The sequence below is a fragment of the Equus przewalskii genome, chromosome 31, assembly GCF_037783145.1.
Source record: "Equus przewalskii isolate Varuska chromosome 31, EquPr2, whole genome shotgun sequence".
NCBI lineage: Eukaryota > Metazoa > Chordata > Mammalia > Perissodactyla > Equidae > Equus > Equus przewalskii.
The window spans coordinates 9,080,943-9,097,489 of record NC_091861.1 but is presented as its reverse complement, the minus strand read 5'-3'; the positions used below and the strand labels follow the sequence as shown (position 1 = coordinate 9,097,489).

The 16,547-nt window shown below is 40.3% G+C and overlaps 2 protein-coding genes across 4 annotated transcripts in view; one reads left to right on the top strand and one right to left on the bottom strand.

Moving 5' to 3' along the window:
- NVL (nuclear VCP like) overlaps positions 1 to 10,456 on the bottom strand; it is a 90,523-nt gene extending 80,067 nt beyond the window's left edge. The window contains exons 1-6 of one of the 3 annotated variants that reach the window (XM_070602303.1): positions 10,078 to 10,456; positions 6,369 to 6,442; positions 5,694 to 5,746; positions 5,509 to 5,608; positions 3,151 to 3,208; positions 2,108 to 2,380 (exon numbers count right to left, since the gene is read on the bottom strand). In XM_070602303.1, the coding sequence (XP_070458404.1) occupies positions 2,108 to 2,380; positions 3,151 to 3,208; positions 5,509 to 5,608; positions 5,694 to 5,746; positions 6,369 to 6,442; positions 10,078 to 10,134 (615 nt within the window). In that variant the 5' untranslated portion in view covers positions 10,135 to 10,456. Of the gene's footprint in view, positions 1 to 351; positions 466 to 2,107; positions 2,381 to 3,150; positions 3,209 to 5,508; positions 5,609 to 5,693; positions 5,747 to 6,368; positions 6,443 to 10,077 lie in introns of those variants that run through there. The other 2 variants (XM_070602304.1, XM_070602305.1) reach the window with 2 other exon arrangements.
- The window catches only part of CNIH4 (cornichon family member 4), a 45,605-nt gene continuing 39,503 nt past the window's right edge, over positions 10,446 to 16,547 (top strand). The window contains exon 1 of the mRNA XM_070602309.1: positions 10,446 to 10,602. The gene's annotated coding sequence lies outside the window, so the exon portion shown is untranslated. The remainder of the gene's footprint in view (positions 10,603 to 16,547) is intronic.

Sequence of the window (16,547 nt, the reverse complement as noted above, 5' to 3'; positions counted from 1 at the left end):
AATTATCTCTTCCTCACATTCCCAGAATACTGAATTTGCAACTGCATTACAGCCTCCCATAATCTGCCTTGTAGTTGGATGATTTATCTGTCTGTGTCTATCTCACTGAATTGTGAGCTTCTGGAGTCGGGACCCTAACGTTCATCTTTTATTTCTCACTGACCATCTTACATAGTTGGTGTTCACTTGATGTTTGATGAATCACTAAATTAAGTATGACTAGCAAGCTTCTTTGACAGCCATAAGAAAGTATCCTTCAACATAAGAGTCAAGTTCTTTCCTTCCTTGCCAACCACAATAATGTTCTCTAACAACAAATGATTAAAGTAAAGAGATTTGGAAAAGACTTACTAACAATTCAAAAGGGGGAAAGAGTTGCCAAACCAAAAGGCTTAGTTCTTGGAAACCACTTAGAGCAGCCCTGTCCAAGGGAAACAGAATGTGAGCCATTTATTTTACTCATTCTAGTAGCCACGTTTAAAAAAGGAAAAAAGAAACAAGTGGAATTAACAATCTATTTTATTTAACCAGATATACTCACAATATCATTTCAACATATACTCAGTATAAAGAATTGTTAATGAGATGTTTTATAGAGGTTTTTGGTAGTTAGTCTTCAAAGTCCCATGTGCACTTTATGCTTACAGCACATCTCAATTTGAATGCTAAATTTTCATGGGAGATCTTTGATTTGTATTCAGATTTCATAAAATTTACAGCTGAACAAGGAGATTCATATATTCAACTTGTTCCAAACATACTTAGAAGTTTTCTAATAACTGAATTGACTACTAGTTTTTAAATTCAAATTAAAAATTCAGTTCCTCGTTTGCACTAGCCACATTTCACGTGCTGATCAGCCACACACGACTACCACTTACCACACTGGACAGTGAGCCCTGGAGCGCAATCAGCTGCTCCATCATGGGATAGATTACTTTAAACCCCCCTCTGCCAGGCATTGAAAGAATCAGCTAAAAACAACACCCCATGTGCTCACTTCGCGATAACACATCAAGCTTTACTTCTCTTTATGTATGGTACGCTTCATTTTAAAAAGCTAAAGAAAAAGGGTATCTACAGAGTCTATCCATCCTTGTAGCGCATCCACTTACATAGGTTCCCTCAAGGTATTATCCTCAACTGAAATAAACCACACTGCTCTTCTAGCAGCTTGCCTCCCCTCTTCCCACAACTCCCGCCTCTCTGTAACGCACACCCAAAGCAGTTGCTCTTTACCTCTCACTAGCAAATGCATCTCTGGAAGTTCTTTAAGCACTAACTCAACAAACTGACTGCCCACCATGTGCTAGATCTACTGTAGCCAGGGACACATTATTAAAGAAGACAAAGTGCCTGCTCTCCTGGAGCTGACATTCTAGCGGGGGGAGACAAAGGGGAAAAACCCACTAAACAATTACACAGTAAGTCAGGTGATTTTAATTACGTAAAAGAAATAAAGCAAAGCATTCAATGATGCACTACTTTACATGTCAGGAAAGACCACGCAGTGAAGATGACACGTGAAAAGAGACGTGAAGAAATGAAGGAGTGAGTCACAGGAGTGTGGGGAAAGAGTGTCCCAGAGAGAAAGTACAGGTGCAGAGGCCTCCAGTGAGAGAGGGCTTGGCGTGCTCTAGAAACAGCGAGAAGCCTGGCTCTGGCTGAAGCAAAGCTGGGACATGGTGGAGGAGGGTAGCAGCGATGAGACTGAGGAGGCAGCAGGCAGCCACATCCATCAGGGCTTTACTGGCAACTGCAAGATCTTTGACTTTAGCCTGAATGAAGCCATTGGAGGGTTTTCAATACAAGAATGACAATGATCTGACTTAACTTGTGGAAAAGATATCTCTGTGTGAAGAATAAACAAGGGGAACAAGAATGAAGCAGACTCCTGCTAGAAGGTTATTTCAACAGTCAAGACAAACAGAGTAGAGCCTTGGACTAGGATGGAAATGATGGCAGCACTGGGAAGTGATCAAATGCTGCATGTATTTCAAAGTTCCTATGTCTTCTATAAAACACAAAATCTACTCTAGATTATATTTAATGAGAAGACTGTAATGTATTCCAACGATGTGGGATTAAAATTTCACTATAAAAATACCTCTATCTCAGATATTAGCTTCTTACGATTACTTTTTTCATCTGATAGGTCCAGGAAAAAACTGTCTTTCTTTCCACCTGGCATTTTGTCAATAAACCATCCTCGGTCAGAACCTCTGGCAGGGGTCTTCGAAGGAATGGAGACTGCTTTGGAAGTTATCCGTGGTGTTGAGACAGTGGTTTCTCTTTGCTCCATCTCAGGAGTACTTGAAACAGAATCAGGATTTCCTTTCCGATATAAGGAGAGCAGGGAACTGTTCATATGATTTGCGGACTGGCAGAAACACGATTTTAGCATAAATTACTCAATAGGTTCTCAGGGAAGGTTGAACACCTATGGTAGTTAAGTTTTCTACATTCCACTTTCAACTACTTCTCTCACAACATTTACAGTCAGAAAATATAGGTATTCGCTCCAAGAGGACTTACAAACATTACTATTCAAAAACACTACTCCAACTTAATGGACCAATTCATAATTGGCTGCTAAATAAAACCAAATGAGTTATGGTGGCTTTAAAAAAATCTAACAGAAGCAAGTATGAAAATGAGCTGGTAGTCAGTGAGTGTCACTACCATCCCACCAATTCAAAACCAGATCAAGTATAACTGAGCATCATCATGACTTTGTTACTAAATTCAAAAACTGAATTACCAATGGGGAAAAAAATAGAGAGCAAGTTACAAATAATTTGACACATTATTCCCACACTTCTTTAATCCAAGCCTATTTATTGGCAATGCCAGCTCTTTGGAAGAAAATGTATCCTTTTCTACATTTTTACTATTAATTCTCCTTTCTATTCCTGTCCGTCCTTATTTCTGGATGTTCTCTTCCCTTCCTTTTCCCTGTACATCAGGCAATAAACACAAATACTGGAAGGACGGCTAATCCAAGAGTTGATTAACACTGTACACAGGAAGTATTCAATTATTTATTGATCAAGATGATCAAAATCTCTTACTCTACTGATTTTTTCTAAGGAGGGTTTATAACGATTGGAAAAAAAAATTCAAAGTGGGTCCATTAAATATCTGGCTTACCTGTGCATCTGGGTAATCTTCCACATTTGAATCATCATCAGAATAGCTTTCAGTATACCTCAGTAAAAAGAGGAAAAGGAACGTTTTAAAGGCTTTTCTCCCATAACCTAGAAATATTATACCCAAAACAAAAAAAATATACTGAGGCAAAATATTATGGTGGTTAATTAAGAGACCAGGCTTTGAATCAGAGAAATCTAGATTTAAAATCTGGCTTTACCAGTTACTAACTTCTACTTAACCTCTCTGAGCCTCAGCTACCTTATCTACAAAACGGAAATAAAAAATAATGTCTATCTCACTGGGTTACTAGAGGATTAAATGAAAGCCTGCAAAGTCCTTAGCACATAGCAAATGCCTAATAAATTCTGGTTATCTTTATCCCAGCAATAAACAAAAGTGACAATAAATAAACAGTAACAAAATTTCCATCTGATCCAAGGGTCTCACTTAGGAACATCAGACGCCAGTAGAAGAAATACTCCAGCAAACCGTAATTAAGCACTCTGAGCAAGGAATTCACAAACTCAGCATGACCGAGTGATGCACCAAACATAACTCTCCCAAGTCTGTTCATGAGGAATGAAGGTAAAAAGGGTTTTTCATATGCTATGGCAAAAAACAAGTATAAATCCCAATAAGGACAAACTGAGAACGTAGTCTCAGTTCATTGTAACTGAGAGTTGATACCTAATAGCTTCAAGTAACTACAGGACTTTGCTACTATTTAATGTAGTTTCTTTAGAAAATAATTAAGAAACAGACTTTTCCTAAGTAAAAAGGTTTAAATGAATGCTATGACTCATCTTCATAAGTAAGACATGAATACTTTTGTTATTCATTACATTCAATTAATAGAATTTGGGGCATTTCTTTAAAAAAATATTTTTTTATATTGAGGTAACACTGGTTTATAATATTATACAAATTTCAGGTGTACATCATTGTATTTTGATTTCTGTGTAGACCACATCACATTCACCACCTAAAGATTAATTACCAATTAGCATCCACCACCGTACACGTGTCCTATCACCCCATTTGCCCTCCTCCCTCTTTCCAGCATTCTCCTCTGGTAACAACCAATCTAACCTCTGTATCTATGTGTCTGTTTGTTGTTGCTGTTTTGTTGTTTTTATCTTCCACTTATGAATGAAATCATATTGTATTTGACTTTTTCTGTCTGACTTACTTCACTTAGTATAATAACCGCAAGGTCCATCCATATTGTCACAAATGGCAAGATTTCACCTCTTTTTACGGCTGAGCAGTATTCTGCTGTGTGTATGTATATACATAATTGATGGGCACTTAGGTTATTTCCACATCTTGACTATTATGAATAACGCTGCAATGAACTTAGGGGTGCATATATCTTTTCACAGTCATGTTTTCATGTTCTCTGGATAAATACCCAGAAAAGGAATAGCTGGGTCATATGGTAGTTCTATTCTTAATGCTTTTGAGGAGTCTCCATACTGTTTTCCATAGTGGCTGCACCAGTTTGTAGTCCTACCAGCAGTGTATGAGGGTTCCCTTTTCTCCACATCTTCTCCAACACTTGTTATTTCTTGCCTTGTTAATTATAGTGAGGCATTTCTAATCAATGTAAAGAAGTTGGCTTAATTAACTATCTGGAAAAAAATTGTTTTGCCCTACAATTCACGACCTACAAACAAAATTAATCACAAATGGATGAAAGAGTTAAATGTAATACTATAAAGGAACTAGCAGAAAGTACAGGTCATTATTCTACATACTCTTGTGATAGAGGTCTTCCTAAGCATATCGGCATAAACCATAAAGGAAAAGACTGAGAGATGATAGATATGACTAGGTAAAGATGCAGAACTTCTCACACTATAATAACAAAATAACAAAAATAAAAGGAAAATGGCAAAATAGGGCAAGCATTTGCAAAACATAAAAAGAAGTGCTATTTTATAATACAAAGAGCTCTGACAACTAATAAGGAAAATTCAAATACTTCTCAAATGAAAGATAAAACCCATGAGCAAACTAAACCACAAAGGAAACATGAAACAGTCAAATAAAAAATTTAACCTCATTAGTCATCAAAAAATTAAAAATAAAACCAATATGATCACTTTTTGCTCATAAAACTGGCAAAGATTAAATAATAGTATAACTAGGATTGCAAGGGTGCAGAGAAATGCACTCTTTACACAAAGCTGTTGGGAGTTTAAACTGAGGCAACTCTTTTTTGGAGGGCAACTTCAAATGTACCAGAAATCTTAAACCTTTAACCATCTCTAATCTTAAACCATCTCTTCGACCCCAGAAATATTAGTTCAGGTTCACGTTTTAGAAAAAACCCCAGGGCTGTGTAATCCTTACTCATTCTCATCTTCACCTTGTCTTGCTCTTTTTGCCAGATGTTCATCTTCCAATTCTCTTATATCCTTAAGTTCTTTCTCACTACTAAGTATGCTAAATACTGAAACAAAAAGAAAAATACCATGAGCTAAAACACTTCTTTCTATAACTTTATTACTAATTCAGCTCTATCACAAAAGACTCACCTTTTTCTACCTGAATCCTGAAAGCATTTCTTTTCCTTCGACCATAGTCTATACTAAAAAACAAAAGAAGGAGTTTAGTGCAGTGGTCTCCACTCACATTATTCCATTAAGGTCAATCTAAATTGGTCACATAAATTTGCATGAATATATTATTATGTCACTGTATTCACACTGACCATAAACTTATTTTCAAACAACTTCCGAGTTTACATTTTTACTACCGTAATTTTTCTGGATTAGAGATGGCGGTATAGCATTAGGAATACTGCCAGCTTATCGTGAAGGGGACAGAGAAGGGAAGAAAGGATTTAACCTTTAGTGCAAAGACTAAATGAGGGACACATTTCTAGATAAACAGTCAGGAAGCTGAGGGAGATCACGCTTGATGGTTTTAATTTTCTAACGAAGCAGGAAAGGAAGTAATATAATAACTTCTCTATCTCCTGACCAGACTTGGGACCGAAAGATAAGCAACAGCCATTCCCCTTGGTGACAGGCATAGCTCCTTCATACCACAGGTGCGGGATAAATGTTTGTACAACTGAACTGAATTCCAAGTTTATGGGCTAGTGAACCAATGCCAGTAATTACCAACATCAATTGGAAATTTAGGCAGGATGGAAACTTTAAAAAATGGTGGGAAAGAAAAGCATGAATCTGAAGACATTTCTTTACCTATACATTCTTTGTAAATCAGATGCTAAGACTCCAGTGTCCACATATTTGCCACATCTGTTACTGGTGAGGTACTAGAACAAAAAATACGATAAATATGTAAAACTATTTCAAACGCAGTGATTTTAATCGACAAATAAGAGACTGAGCTATTCAAATGTTATACTTTAATGTAAACTCTTCATTATTAAAGCACACAAGAAACAAATAAAAATTAAAAATCAAGTGTCAAGTCTGGAATCAGAGAATTAACATTATTAATCACTATGACAACACAATGACTAGAAGAGCAAGAAAGTAATACGTGAGGGCTTCCTATATCCTAGGTTCCTAAATAGCCCAGAACAAAGCACTAAACTCAAGGGCACGAAGAGGTAATTTAAATTTGAGGGAGCACAGTAATATCTGACATCTACCCAGCACTGCAGGAACTACTAGCCTGAGACACTTCACGGTTTCAACATTACATCGGTTTTTGATCATGTATAACTTTGTAAAGCTGGGTTTTCAGCAGCTGCTGTAATAAAAAACAAACACTATGCAAAAATCAATGTGGAAAAGGAAATAAGAGTGGCAGTGTCAATCTGATTACAAGGTATGAGAAGTTGCACAGTGCCCAACAGACACACAAATCCTGCTAGTAAGTGACTGTGGTTATTTAAGAATGAGCTACAAATATATTAATTTTCCTTCCATTTTTGTATATTATTCTTTCAAAAAGCTACTAAGTTATTTGGCCTAAATCGTTATTAAGTTGCTTGAACCTAACTACTTAATAAACAGACCCATTAAATTTTACTTTTGGCCTAGGGTCACGACGAAAAAACTTCTGAGAGACAAAAGGCCCTGTAAACCTGCTGTAGGGGCCTTACATACATCATCCCCTTAGTATGCACAATCCTACGAGGTAGATGTTAGTCTCCCCATTTTACAGATGAGGAAGTTTAAATGAGGCTTTTACAAGGTTAATTACAGTCATGCATTGCTTAACGACAGAGACACATTCAGAGAAATGCATCGTTAGGCAATTTCATTCTCGTGTGAACATCACAGAGTGTACTGACACAAACCTAGATGGTGTAGCCTACTGCATGCCTAGGCTGCACGGTCCTAATCTAATGGGACCACCATCATATACGCAGTCTGTCACTGACCAAACCGTCATTATGCAGCGCCTGACTACTTGCTGGGCAGCACGTAAGTTACAGGGCCAGATTTCAAACCTGGACTAACTATCAACTTCCATGTTTCCATCCTTGCTAGTTCTCCAGTCCAGGTCTCCCACTCATCCAGCAATTTCTTCTCAAGACTCCCTAACACATGATAACAGTCTCTGCATAACTGCCTCCAATGACGAGAGACTAGGTATCCAAAGCTGGGCAGTTCTAGTTAATTTTCCCCTTCTCTGGACTCCTAGAGGATGCCATCATTCACTATAATTTATTTGGAATTATACATAGTTGTGTACATTTCATATCCACTACAAGTCAAAAAGCTCCTTGATAGCAACGGAAATAAAGCCACTTAAATCTGCTAAGTTTTGGGGTAATTTGTTTGGCAGCAATAGATAACTAACATGCTAGTTAAAAGGAGGCAAGTGAACTATTTGGAAGATGTATAAAATATATAGCCAAGTGAAAAAAGCAAGCAGCAGAAGAGATGAAGAGGAGCCCAAGTGTGTGACTTTTTTTAAAAAAACAAATATATATAAGTGCATATGCATATAAAATCTTAAAAAAGATACAAGAGAAACTCCATGCTTACCTCTGGAGAAGCACAGTAAAGAAGAAAGGAAATCTTTCTTTTCATTGTATGCCCTTCTGTCTCTTTTATTTTAAACCAAGAGAACTACTGCTTTTATAATGAGTCAAAGTAAAAGCAACAGAGGGAAAGTGATAATGTCAAATGCTGAAGAGCAGTCAAGTGTGGCCAGGACTGAGAAGAGGCCACTGGTTCCGGCCACTAGGAGTCACTGCTCAGATAGCTGAATTGAGTGAAGAAGCAAGTTGCAGGAAAATCCAGAGGAAGAGCACTTCAGTGAACGAAACGCCAAGAGCAGAGGTCCCATGCTCAGCATGTTTGAGAAGGTCCGTGTGGTTAGGTCAGTGTAAGCAAGGGAGAGAGCAAGAGGAAACAAGGAGAAAAAGCAGACAGGGGCCAGAAGATGCAGGGCTTTTTCGGGTGGGTTTTACTCCAGATGCCTGAGAGTCCGCTGAAGGATTCTGAGCAGGGCCCTGGCAAACTCCAACTTTCCCTTTAGAAGGATGTCCCTGGCTGCTCTGTGGGGACAGACTTTAGGGAAAACCAGAACCAGAGAGATTAGTTAGCAGGCGATTGCAATAGTCTAATACAGAGACAGCAGTTTGAGCTAGGATGGGTGGGAGAGGAGACGGTAAAAAGCGGTGGGGTTTGGAGTATATTTTGAAGGCAAACCAAACAGACTGTTGATTAAAGCAAAAGAAAGGAGTCAGAATGATTCTTAAGATTTTGGAGGGCCAGTCCCAGTGGCCTAGTGGTTAAGTTTGGGGAGCTCTGCTTTGGAGCCCCAGGTTTGGTTCATGGGCACCAACCTACACCACTCCTCTGTCAGTGACCATGCTGTGGTAGTAGCTCACATACCAAAAAAAAAAAAGAGGAAGAGTGGCCACAGATGTTAGCTCAGGACAAATTTTCCTCAGCAAAAAAAAAAATTAGCCTTAACAACTGGATGGCTGGTGGTGTCATTTACTGAAATAGAGAACACCAAGAAAGGACAGGTTTGGAGGAGACTATCACAAGTTCAGTTTGGATAAGTTAAGTTGAAGATACCTATCGGACATTCAAGAGGAGATGTTGAGAAGGAATTTGGATATATCGATCTGGCATTCAAGATAAAATCTGCACTGGGGATATAAATTTAGGAGTCATGAATATATAGGTAGTATTTAAAGGTACTAGACTGGATGAGATCACCTAGGAAGTACGGATAGGTAAGAGAGGACTACAAGGATAAAGAAAGAGGAGGTGAGAGCACAGGGGCTCAGGGGACGTCCAACTTTTAGAGACTCGTAGAAAGAGACAGATGCAAAAAGGAGATTGCATAGCGGTGGGGAAAGTAAAAGAAAAACCAGGAGAGTACAGCTCCCAAAGTCCAATGTGCAGAAAAATCTCTTCCTCCTTCTAAGAATGCTTGCTGACCGTACCATTCCAAGACATTTACCACACACTGCTTTCTACTGATGATTATGAAAATGAAAAGACCACAGGTAAAGAACCTATCATAACGTCAGATCCCTGTCACCTACATGTGTCCCAATCTGACCCCGAGTTTCTTGAAAACAGAAATTTAACGTATTCTTTATGGCCCTCAAAGCGCCTCGTACAATGTGGGCGTTTGAAGAACGTTTCTGTCCTAACTTCATAAGACAGGAAGCTTTTAACTCAAAGACCATCTCCACTCTCCTTACGGATCTGGGCTGAGGTCGACCAGATCCGGGCAAGCCCACCAGGCTGGGCACCCTCCCAGGGTCCCGGGCTCCTCCTTGAAAGCCCGCCCCACGATGGGACGGGCAGGCTCCGCAGCACTCGCGGAGGAGTGGAATTGTCAACAGACCCACGCCCGACCCAGACAGGGGCAAGCCGCCGAGTGAAGCCTCCCGAGAAAGGGCCACCAGTGCCCGTGGGCAGCGAACAGGGAGCACTGTGAGGCCCGGCCGTGCAGAATACACACCTGGATGACTCGCTGCTTCAGCTTGTTATCAACGAACCTCGGGGGTCTGGGCTTCATCGCGTCTGTCTCCCGGGCCACAACCCCGGCGGCCGGCTCCACGTGAGCCGGGGACCTTCGCGGGGCTGCCCGCGGCGATCGCCGGGCCCGCTGCACCCGAAATGCGCCCCGCCCGGCCTAGCCCACGCCACTGCCGTCAGGACTTTTGTCCCGCGAGTCAGGAAAAAAACTCCCGAGAACGAGGAGAAGAGCTGAAAACATCAGGGAGTTTCTAGGAGTCTTATTTTGCAGGCTTGTCTAACAGGTCCTGGATGGCGAGGACCCCTTTGAACGCGCTTAACTTTATTGTTCCCGGCTGTGCGGACACGTGCGCGCGGTGGCTGCCGGGAGGTTCCTGCCGGCGATCTGTTGCCGGCGTCTGTGGGCAGACTTGGTTTTGTTTGTCTTATTCCGGACACACCCTGTTTGGATGCAAAGTTAGTCTTGACCCGGAATCTTAAAACTAAAAGCTGTGGATATTTGAGACGAGTAAGTCAGGATAAAAACACATTGCCACCCTGCTGCTTGCCTTTCCACCTAAATACCCACATTCTCGAGGTCCGAGAACGGGGTTGGGTGTCAAAAGAAAAGGACTGGTTTACCCGGGTAACTAAGCCGTGTGTTAGAGTTGGGAATCGTTTGATCTTGTGCTATTTTCCATAGATAATATGTTGAGCACATTCAGTGCAAGACTTCAGCTCGATCTAGAAACTGCCCAGGATTTTATTTAACATATGTATTTGCCCCAAAAAGTTTATCATGCAGTTAAGGAAACAAATAAAGGGACAATTATTATTAATCGGAAAAAGGAGAAAAGTTACCGGCTTTAGTTTTTTGCTTGCGTGTTTTACTCGTGTTCTCAGTATTCTTATTTGAGGTCTTATTTGGCTTATGACAATATTAAGTGCAGCCTTAGTTGTGTATTAAGGTGTAGAGAGGGGAGGAGAGGAGTGGAATTAAGATGGTGAGCTGTTGACAGCTGTATTTTCTTGCTCAGGATACCCCTGGCTTACTGTCCGTTCAGAGTTCAGATGGTATCACTGCTCTTTTCAATGGTTCTTTTCTGTACACTGACTAAAGTATAGATTCTCACTCTGATATTCAAAACATTGGTCAACTTGGTTCCAACTTCGTTTCACTTTTTTACTATATGTGTACTCTGCTTTTAGCTAAGTAGCATTCCCTGCGTTTATTCAGTCAATGAATGTTTGTTGAAGGCATGCTAGGTCACAGGCACTGAGTACAGCTGTGAAGAAAGAGATTCCTGCTTCTAGGAGGCTTAACAGTTCTATTGGAAGATAATGTTAATAAACAAATAAATAAATTGTACGCAACACTTTGCTTGCTTGCTTGCTTTTTTGTGAGGAAGATTGGCCCTGAGCTAACTTCTGTTGCCAATGTCCCTCTTTGGTTTTTTTTCTCTCCAAAGCCCCAGTACATAGTTGTGTATCCTAGTCGTCAGTCCTTCCGGTTCTTCTATGTGGGTTGCCGCCACAGCATGGCTGGATGAGCAGCGTGTATGTTCTCACACAGGATCCGAACCAGGGGACACTGGGCTGCCAACGCAGAGCATGGGAAATTCACTGCTGCGCCACTGGACAGGCCTCCAGCACTTTGCTTTCATTGACGTTTTCTCCTGCATCCAATGCCCTCTTCCTGGCCAGCCTATGACTTTCAGAATCCCAGCTAACCATCTCCCTTTCAGACTTTCCAGATAGTTCCCAAAAGCTCCACCCATTGAACCTTATTCTCATTCATTCAGCAAGTATTTATTGACTGCCCTCTAGTTTCGGTCCCTGCCCTGTCCTTGAATCTTGTGGGGAAAAGCAAAAGAATTGTAATTGTAACTTTTTATAACATCTTTTTAAAGTAGGATAAACATATAAGTTCTTGATTATATTAAACTTTAGCAAAGATTCTCTACAGCAAATAGCACAAATATAGTCAATGCCCAGTAACTTCTTTACATAATTTAATTCTGTGCGTGCCAAATGTACCACAGAGAGTAAAAACAGGCTGAAGGGCCCAGCAGCATCACAACATATACCAAGCAGCATAGTTTATTGGTCTATAATTTGTTAGAGAATACTAGTCTACATTTAGGGGTGGCTTCATGGATGTGTGACCTGTGCAGACACAAAGGACTTTGTGCTCAGATGGGCCCCACACTTGGTTTAATGCTCTTGCTGTTGCCATCTTGAAATTCTTCATACTTTTTGAACAAGTGGCGCCTTATTTTAATTTTGAACTGGGCCCTGCAAATTATGTGACCCACACGGACCTGAAGTTCTCTAGAATGCTAGCTTCTTAAAGGCAAGCAGTGTGGTTTTCGCCTCTTTACATCAGATGCAGTAGGCAATAAATGAAAGTAAATTAATATGTTACCAATAATAGTATGCTTGAACGTTTTCTGTTGGGATTATTTCCAGCAATTATCACCCTGAAGACTATTTTACCGTGGCATACATCTAAACCAAAAAGATTGCTGAATGCTAGTAACTTGAGTGCGTATACATCTCAAGAACTTCCTGCAGTGATTGAACAGTCCTCCATTCTTTAATGGTGCAACCCCCCCTAGTGGTAGTGGCACATTTCACCTTCTGGTGTTCCCACCTTTGCCCTCCGAAACTTTGTGTCTCACTAGCAAACAGCCCCTTGTCTAATTGTGCTTTGTAATTAGGGTAACCCATGTCTGGATTTACTCAGGACAGTCCTGATTTTTGCCTGTTGATCCAGCATAATTATTCATAGTATTCCCTTTGTGAAAATAGATGAAAATCACCCGAATGAGAACAGGCAAAGACTATTCACAGCTTGCAGTAGAAAGGGAGTCAGCCACCATCGCTTGCATTTGGGCAGAGACTCAAAGGCAGGCAGAGAATTGGGGAAGTTTATAGCTGAAAAGGGGAAGGCTTCCAGGATGCCTTGACTGAAGACTCCTAGCATCTGGAAGTTGTGGGTGGGCTAACTAGAAGCAGAGCATCCTTTGTGGCTGGTTAAGGGAGCATGTTTGTCTTTCTCTGGTTGGTCCTAAGTTGGAAGCAGGGACAAAAATTAGGGAAGCTGTCAGTTATTAATGGAGTCCTGGCCGCTTGGGGCCAATTGTTCCAGGATTTATTGTTTGGCTTCTTGGATTGTTCGCTAGAGATAGTGGTCGGACTTCCTGTGAGTCTGACTTGTAGCTCTCAGGCTGGCTGCCTGGGTTAGTTGCTGCAGATAGCAGGTTGGCTTTCTGGGCGGGTTGCTGCAGACTGTAAGTCAGAGTTCTGTTTTTATATATGGTCTGGCCATTGTTCGTTCATATAGTTGCTTTCTCACCTTTTTCTCTCAAAAGGGTGTTAGTTTGCACAATACATTATACAGTCACTCTATGTGTAATAGGAACCTGGAGAAAAAGGTGAGAGTGTGCGCATGGCAGAGTTTCCTTCTTGAGGTTCAAAAGGGTTGCCTGCTTGCTGGGAGCTGCAGACTGTATCTGCATTTGAGTTCCTGAGGTTAAGACAAAAATGCTTTTGACTTGATTTATTTTATTTCGTAAAGGCTAATAATTGTTTTCTAACCAAGTTTATCCTCCTTTGGAAAGACCACTTCATTCATGTCCCTAATCTTGAATAGAATGACAATAGCATTTTGAGCTGGCATTTTATGCGTTCAGTTTACAAGTGTTAGTTGTACTGTCTGCCGGTACTATGCTGAAGTCAGAGGATACAGCGATGATCAAACAGATACGGTCTTGAAACTTACGTTCTAGTGAGGGGGACAGGCAATGGCCTGGCAAAAAAATAAACATATAATTACAGAAATGAGAAATCATGAGGATTTCATAGTCCTTGGGACAATACCTTTCATATAGAAGGTTTTCAGTGAATAATTGTTGGTAAATGAATGGAGATTGTGAAGTAAATAATGTGGGTCCTATGATGGAGCATGACAAAGGGAGCCTACCTTAATCTGAGCGGTCAGGGGAAGACTTTTTAACGTCCTGAAGGGTGCAGGAACTGGTTGTGTTGGAAGAGTTTCAGGTAGAGAGAGTATGCAAAGGCCCTAAGGCAGAAAAAAAGGTGACCTGTTCTAGGAACAGAAAGAGAGAAAAATAAACTTCCTTGTTGTCTAAATCACCGTTATTTGAGGTTTTTGTCATTCACAACCAACATTAATTTGAGTGAATATAGGTTATTTGGAGGAATTTCAAAAGTTGAGTCTAAGATTAATGTGAAAGAGCAAATGATCAAGGAGAGCCAAAAGATTCCTGAATAAGAACTCAGTATCATTATTTGTTTTTTAAAAAACTCTTGCAGTATCTTTTTTATTTTCTTGAGGAAGATTGACCCTGAGCTAACACCTGTTGCCAATCTCCCTCTTTTTTTTTCCTCCCCAAAGCCCTACTTGTATATCCTAGCTGTAAGTCATTCTAGTTCCATGTGGGATGCTGCCACAGCACGGCTTGATGAGCGATGTGTAGGTCCACACCCAGTATCTGAACCAGCAAACCCCTGGCCACTAAAGTGAAGTGTGCAAGCTTAGCCACTTGGCCATGGGGCCGGCCCCTGAGGTATCATTTTTATCTGTAATAAAATGCATCCATTTTAAGCATACTATTTAGTTATTTTTTTAAATTGAGGCAAAATTCACATAACATAAAATTCACCAGCTTAATGATTTTGCAGTATAAAATTCAGTGGCGTTTAGTAAATTTATACTGTTCTGCGAGTATCACCACTGTATAGTTCGAGAACGTTTTCATCAGCCCCAAAAGACACCCCCTGCCCGTTAAGCAGTCACTACCAATTCCTCCCTCTCCCTAGCCTCTGGAAACCGCTAAGCTACTTTCTGTCTCTTTGGATTTGCCTGTTATGGACATTTCACATAAATGGAATCATCCAATATGTGACCTTTTGTGTCTGGCTTCTTTCACTTAGCATAGTGTTTCCAAAGTTTATCCAGATTGTAGCAAGTATTGATACTTCAATCCTTTTTGTGGTTGAATAATATCCCGTTGTATGGATATATCACATTTTATCAGTTTATCAGTTGATTGATTTTAGGATTATTTCCCCTTTTTAGCTCTAAAGAATAATGCTGCTATGACCATCCATGTACAAATTTTTCTCTGAATACCTTATTTCAGTTCTCTTGGGTATATACCTAAGAGAGAGCTTGCCAGGTCATGTGGTAATTCAATGTTTACTTTTTGAAGAACAACCCAAGTGTTTTCCACAGCAGTTGGACTGTTTTACATTCCCACCAGCAATGTATGAAGTTTCCAATTTCTCCATATCCTCCCCAAGACTTATTTTCTGTCTTTTTGTTTTTTAATTACAGCCATCCTAGGGAGTGTGAAACGGTATCTCATGATTTTGATTCCCATTTCCCTAAAGTTAATTTCTTTCTTTTTTTTGAGGAAGATTAGTCCTGAGCTAACATCTGCTGCCAACCCTCCTCTTTTTTTTCGCTGAGGGAGACTGGCCCTGCGCTAACATCCATGCCCGTCTTCCTCCACTTTATGCATGGGACACCTACCACAGCATAGCTTGCCAAGCAGTGCCATGCCCACACATGGGATCCGAACCGGTGAACCCCGAGCCACCCAAGTGGAACGTGTGCACTTAACCGCTGTGCCACTGGGCCGGCCCCTAAAGTTAATTTCTTAATGGTTTCCCTGGGAAGTACAATTAACATGTTAATTTATAATAGTTGAGTTTGAATTAATATCTACTTAGTTTCAGTAGTATACAAACTTTGCTACTATATATAGCTTTGCCCCCCTCATTATATTGTTATTGTCACATACATTTTTTTTAAAGATTAACACCTGAGCTAACAACTGTTGCCAATCTTCTTTTTCTCCCCAAATCCCCCCAGTAAGTAGCTGTATATTTTAGTTATGGGTCTTTCTAGTAGTGGCATGTGGGACACCACCTCAACGTGGTGTGACAAGCAGTGCCATGTCCCCGCCCAGGATCCGAACCAGTGAAACCCTGGGCCACCAAAGTGGAGCTCACGAACTTAACCACTTGGTCACGGGGCTGGCCCCTACACATACTACATTTTTATACATTGTGTGCACATCACCGGATTTATAATTATAGTTTTATGTAGTTCTGCTTTAAATCATATAGCAAAGAAAGAAGAATTAGAAACCAAAATTACATTAATGCTAACTTTTACATTTCCTTATGTAGTTACTTTTACCAGAATTCTTTATTTCCTCTTTTGGTTTCAAGTTAATGTCCTTCCTTTCTGCCTAAAGGATGGGCATGCTTTACCTTTTATTGTAGGGCAGATATACTGGCAAAGAAATCTCTCAGTTTTTGTTTATCTGGGAATGTTGTAATTTTTCCTTCATTTAAAAAAATTTGATTGTGGTAAAACACCCGTAACAGAGTTTACCATCTTAACCACGTCTAAGTGCACAGTTCAGTAGTTAACTATAT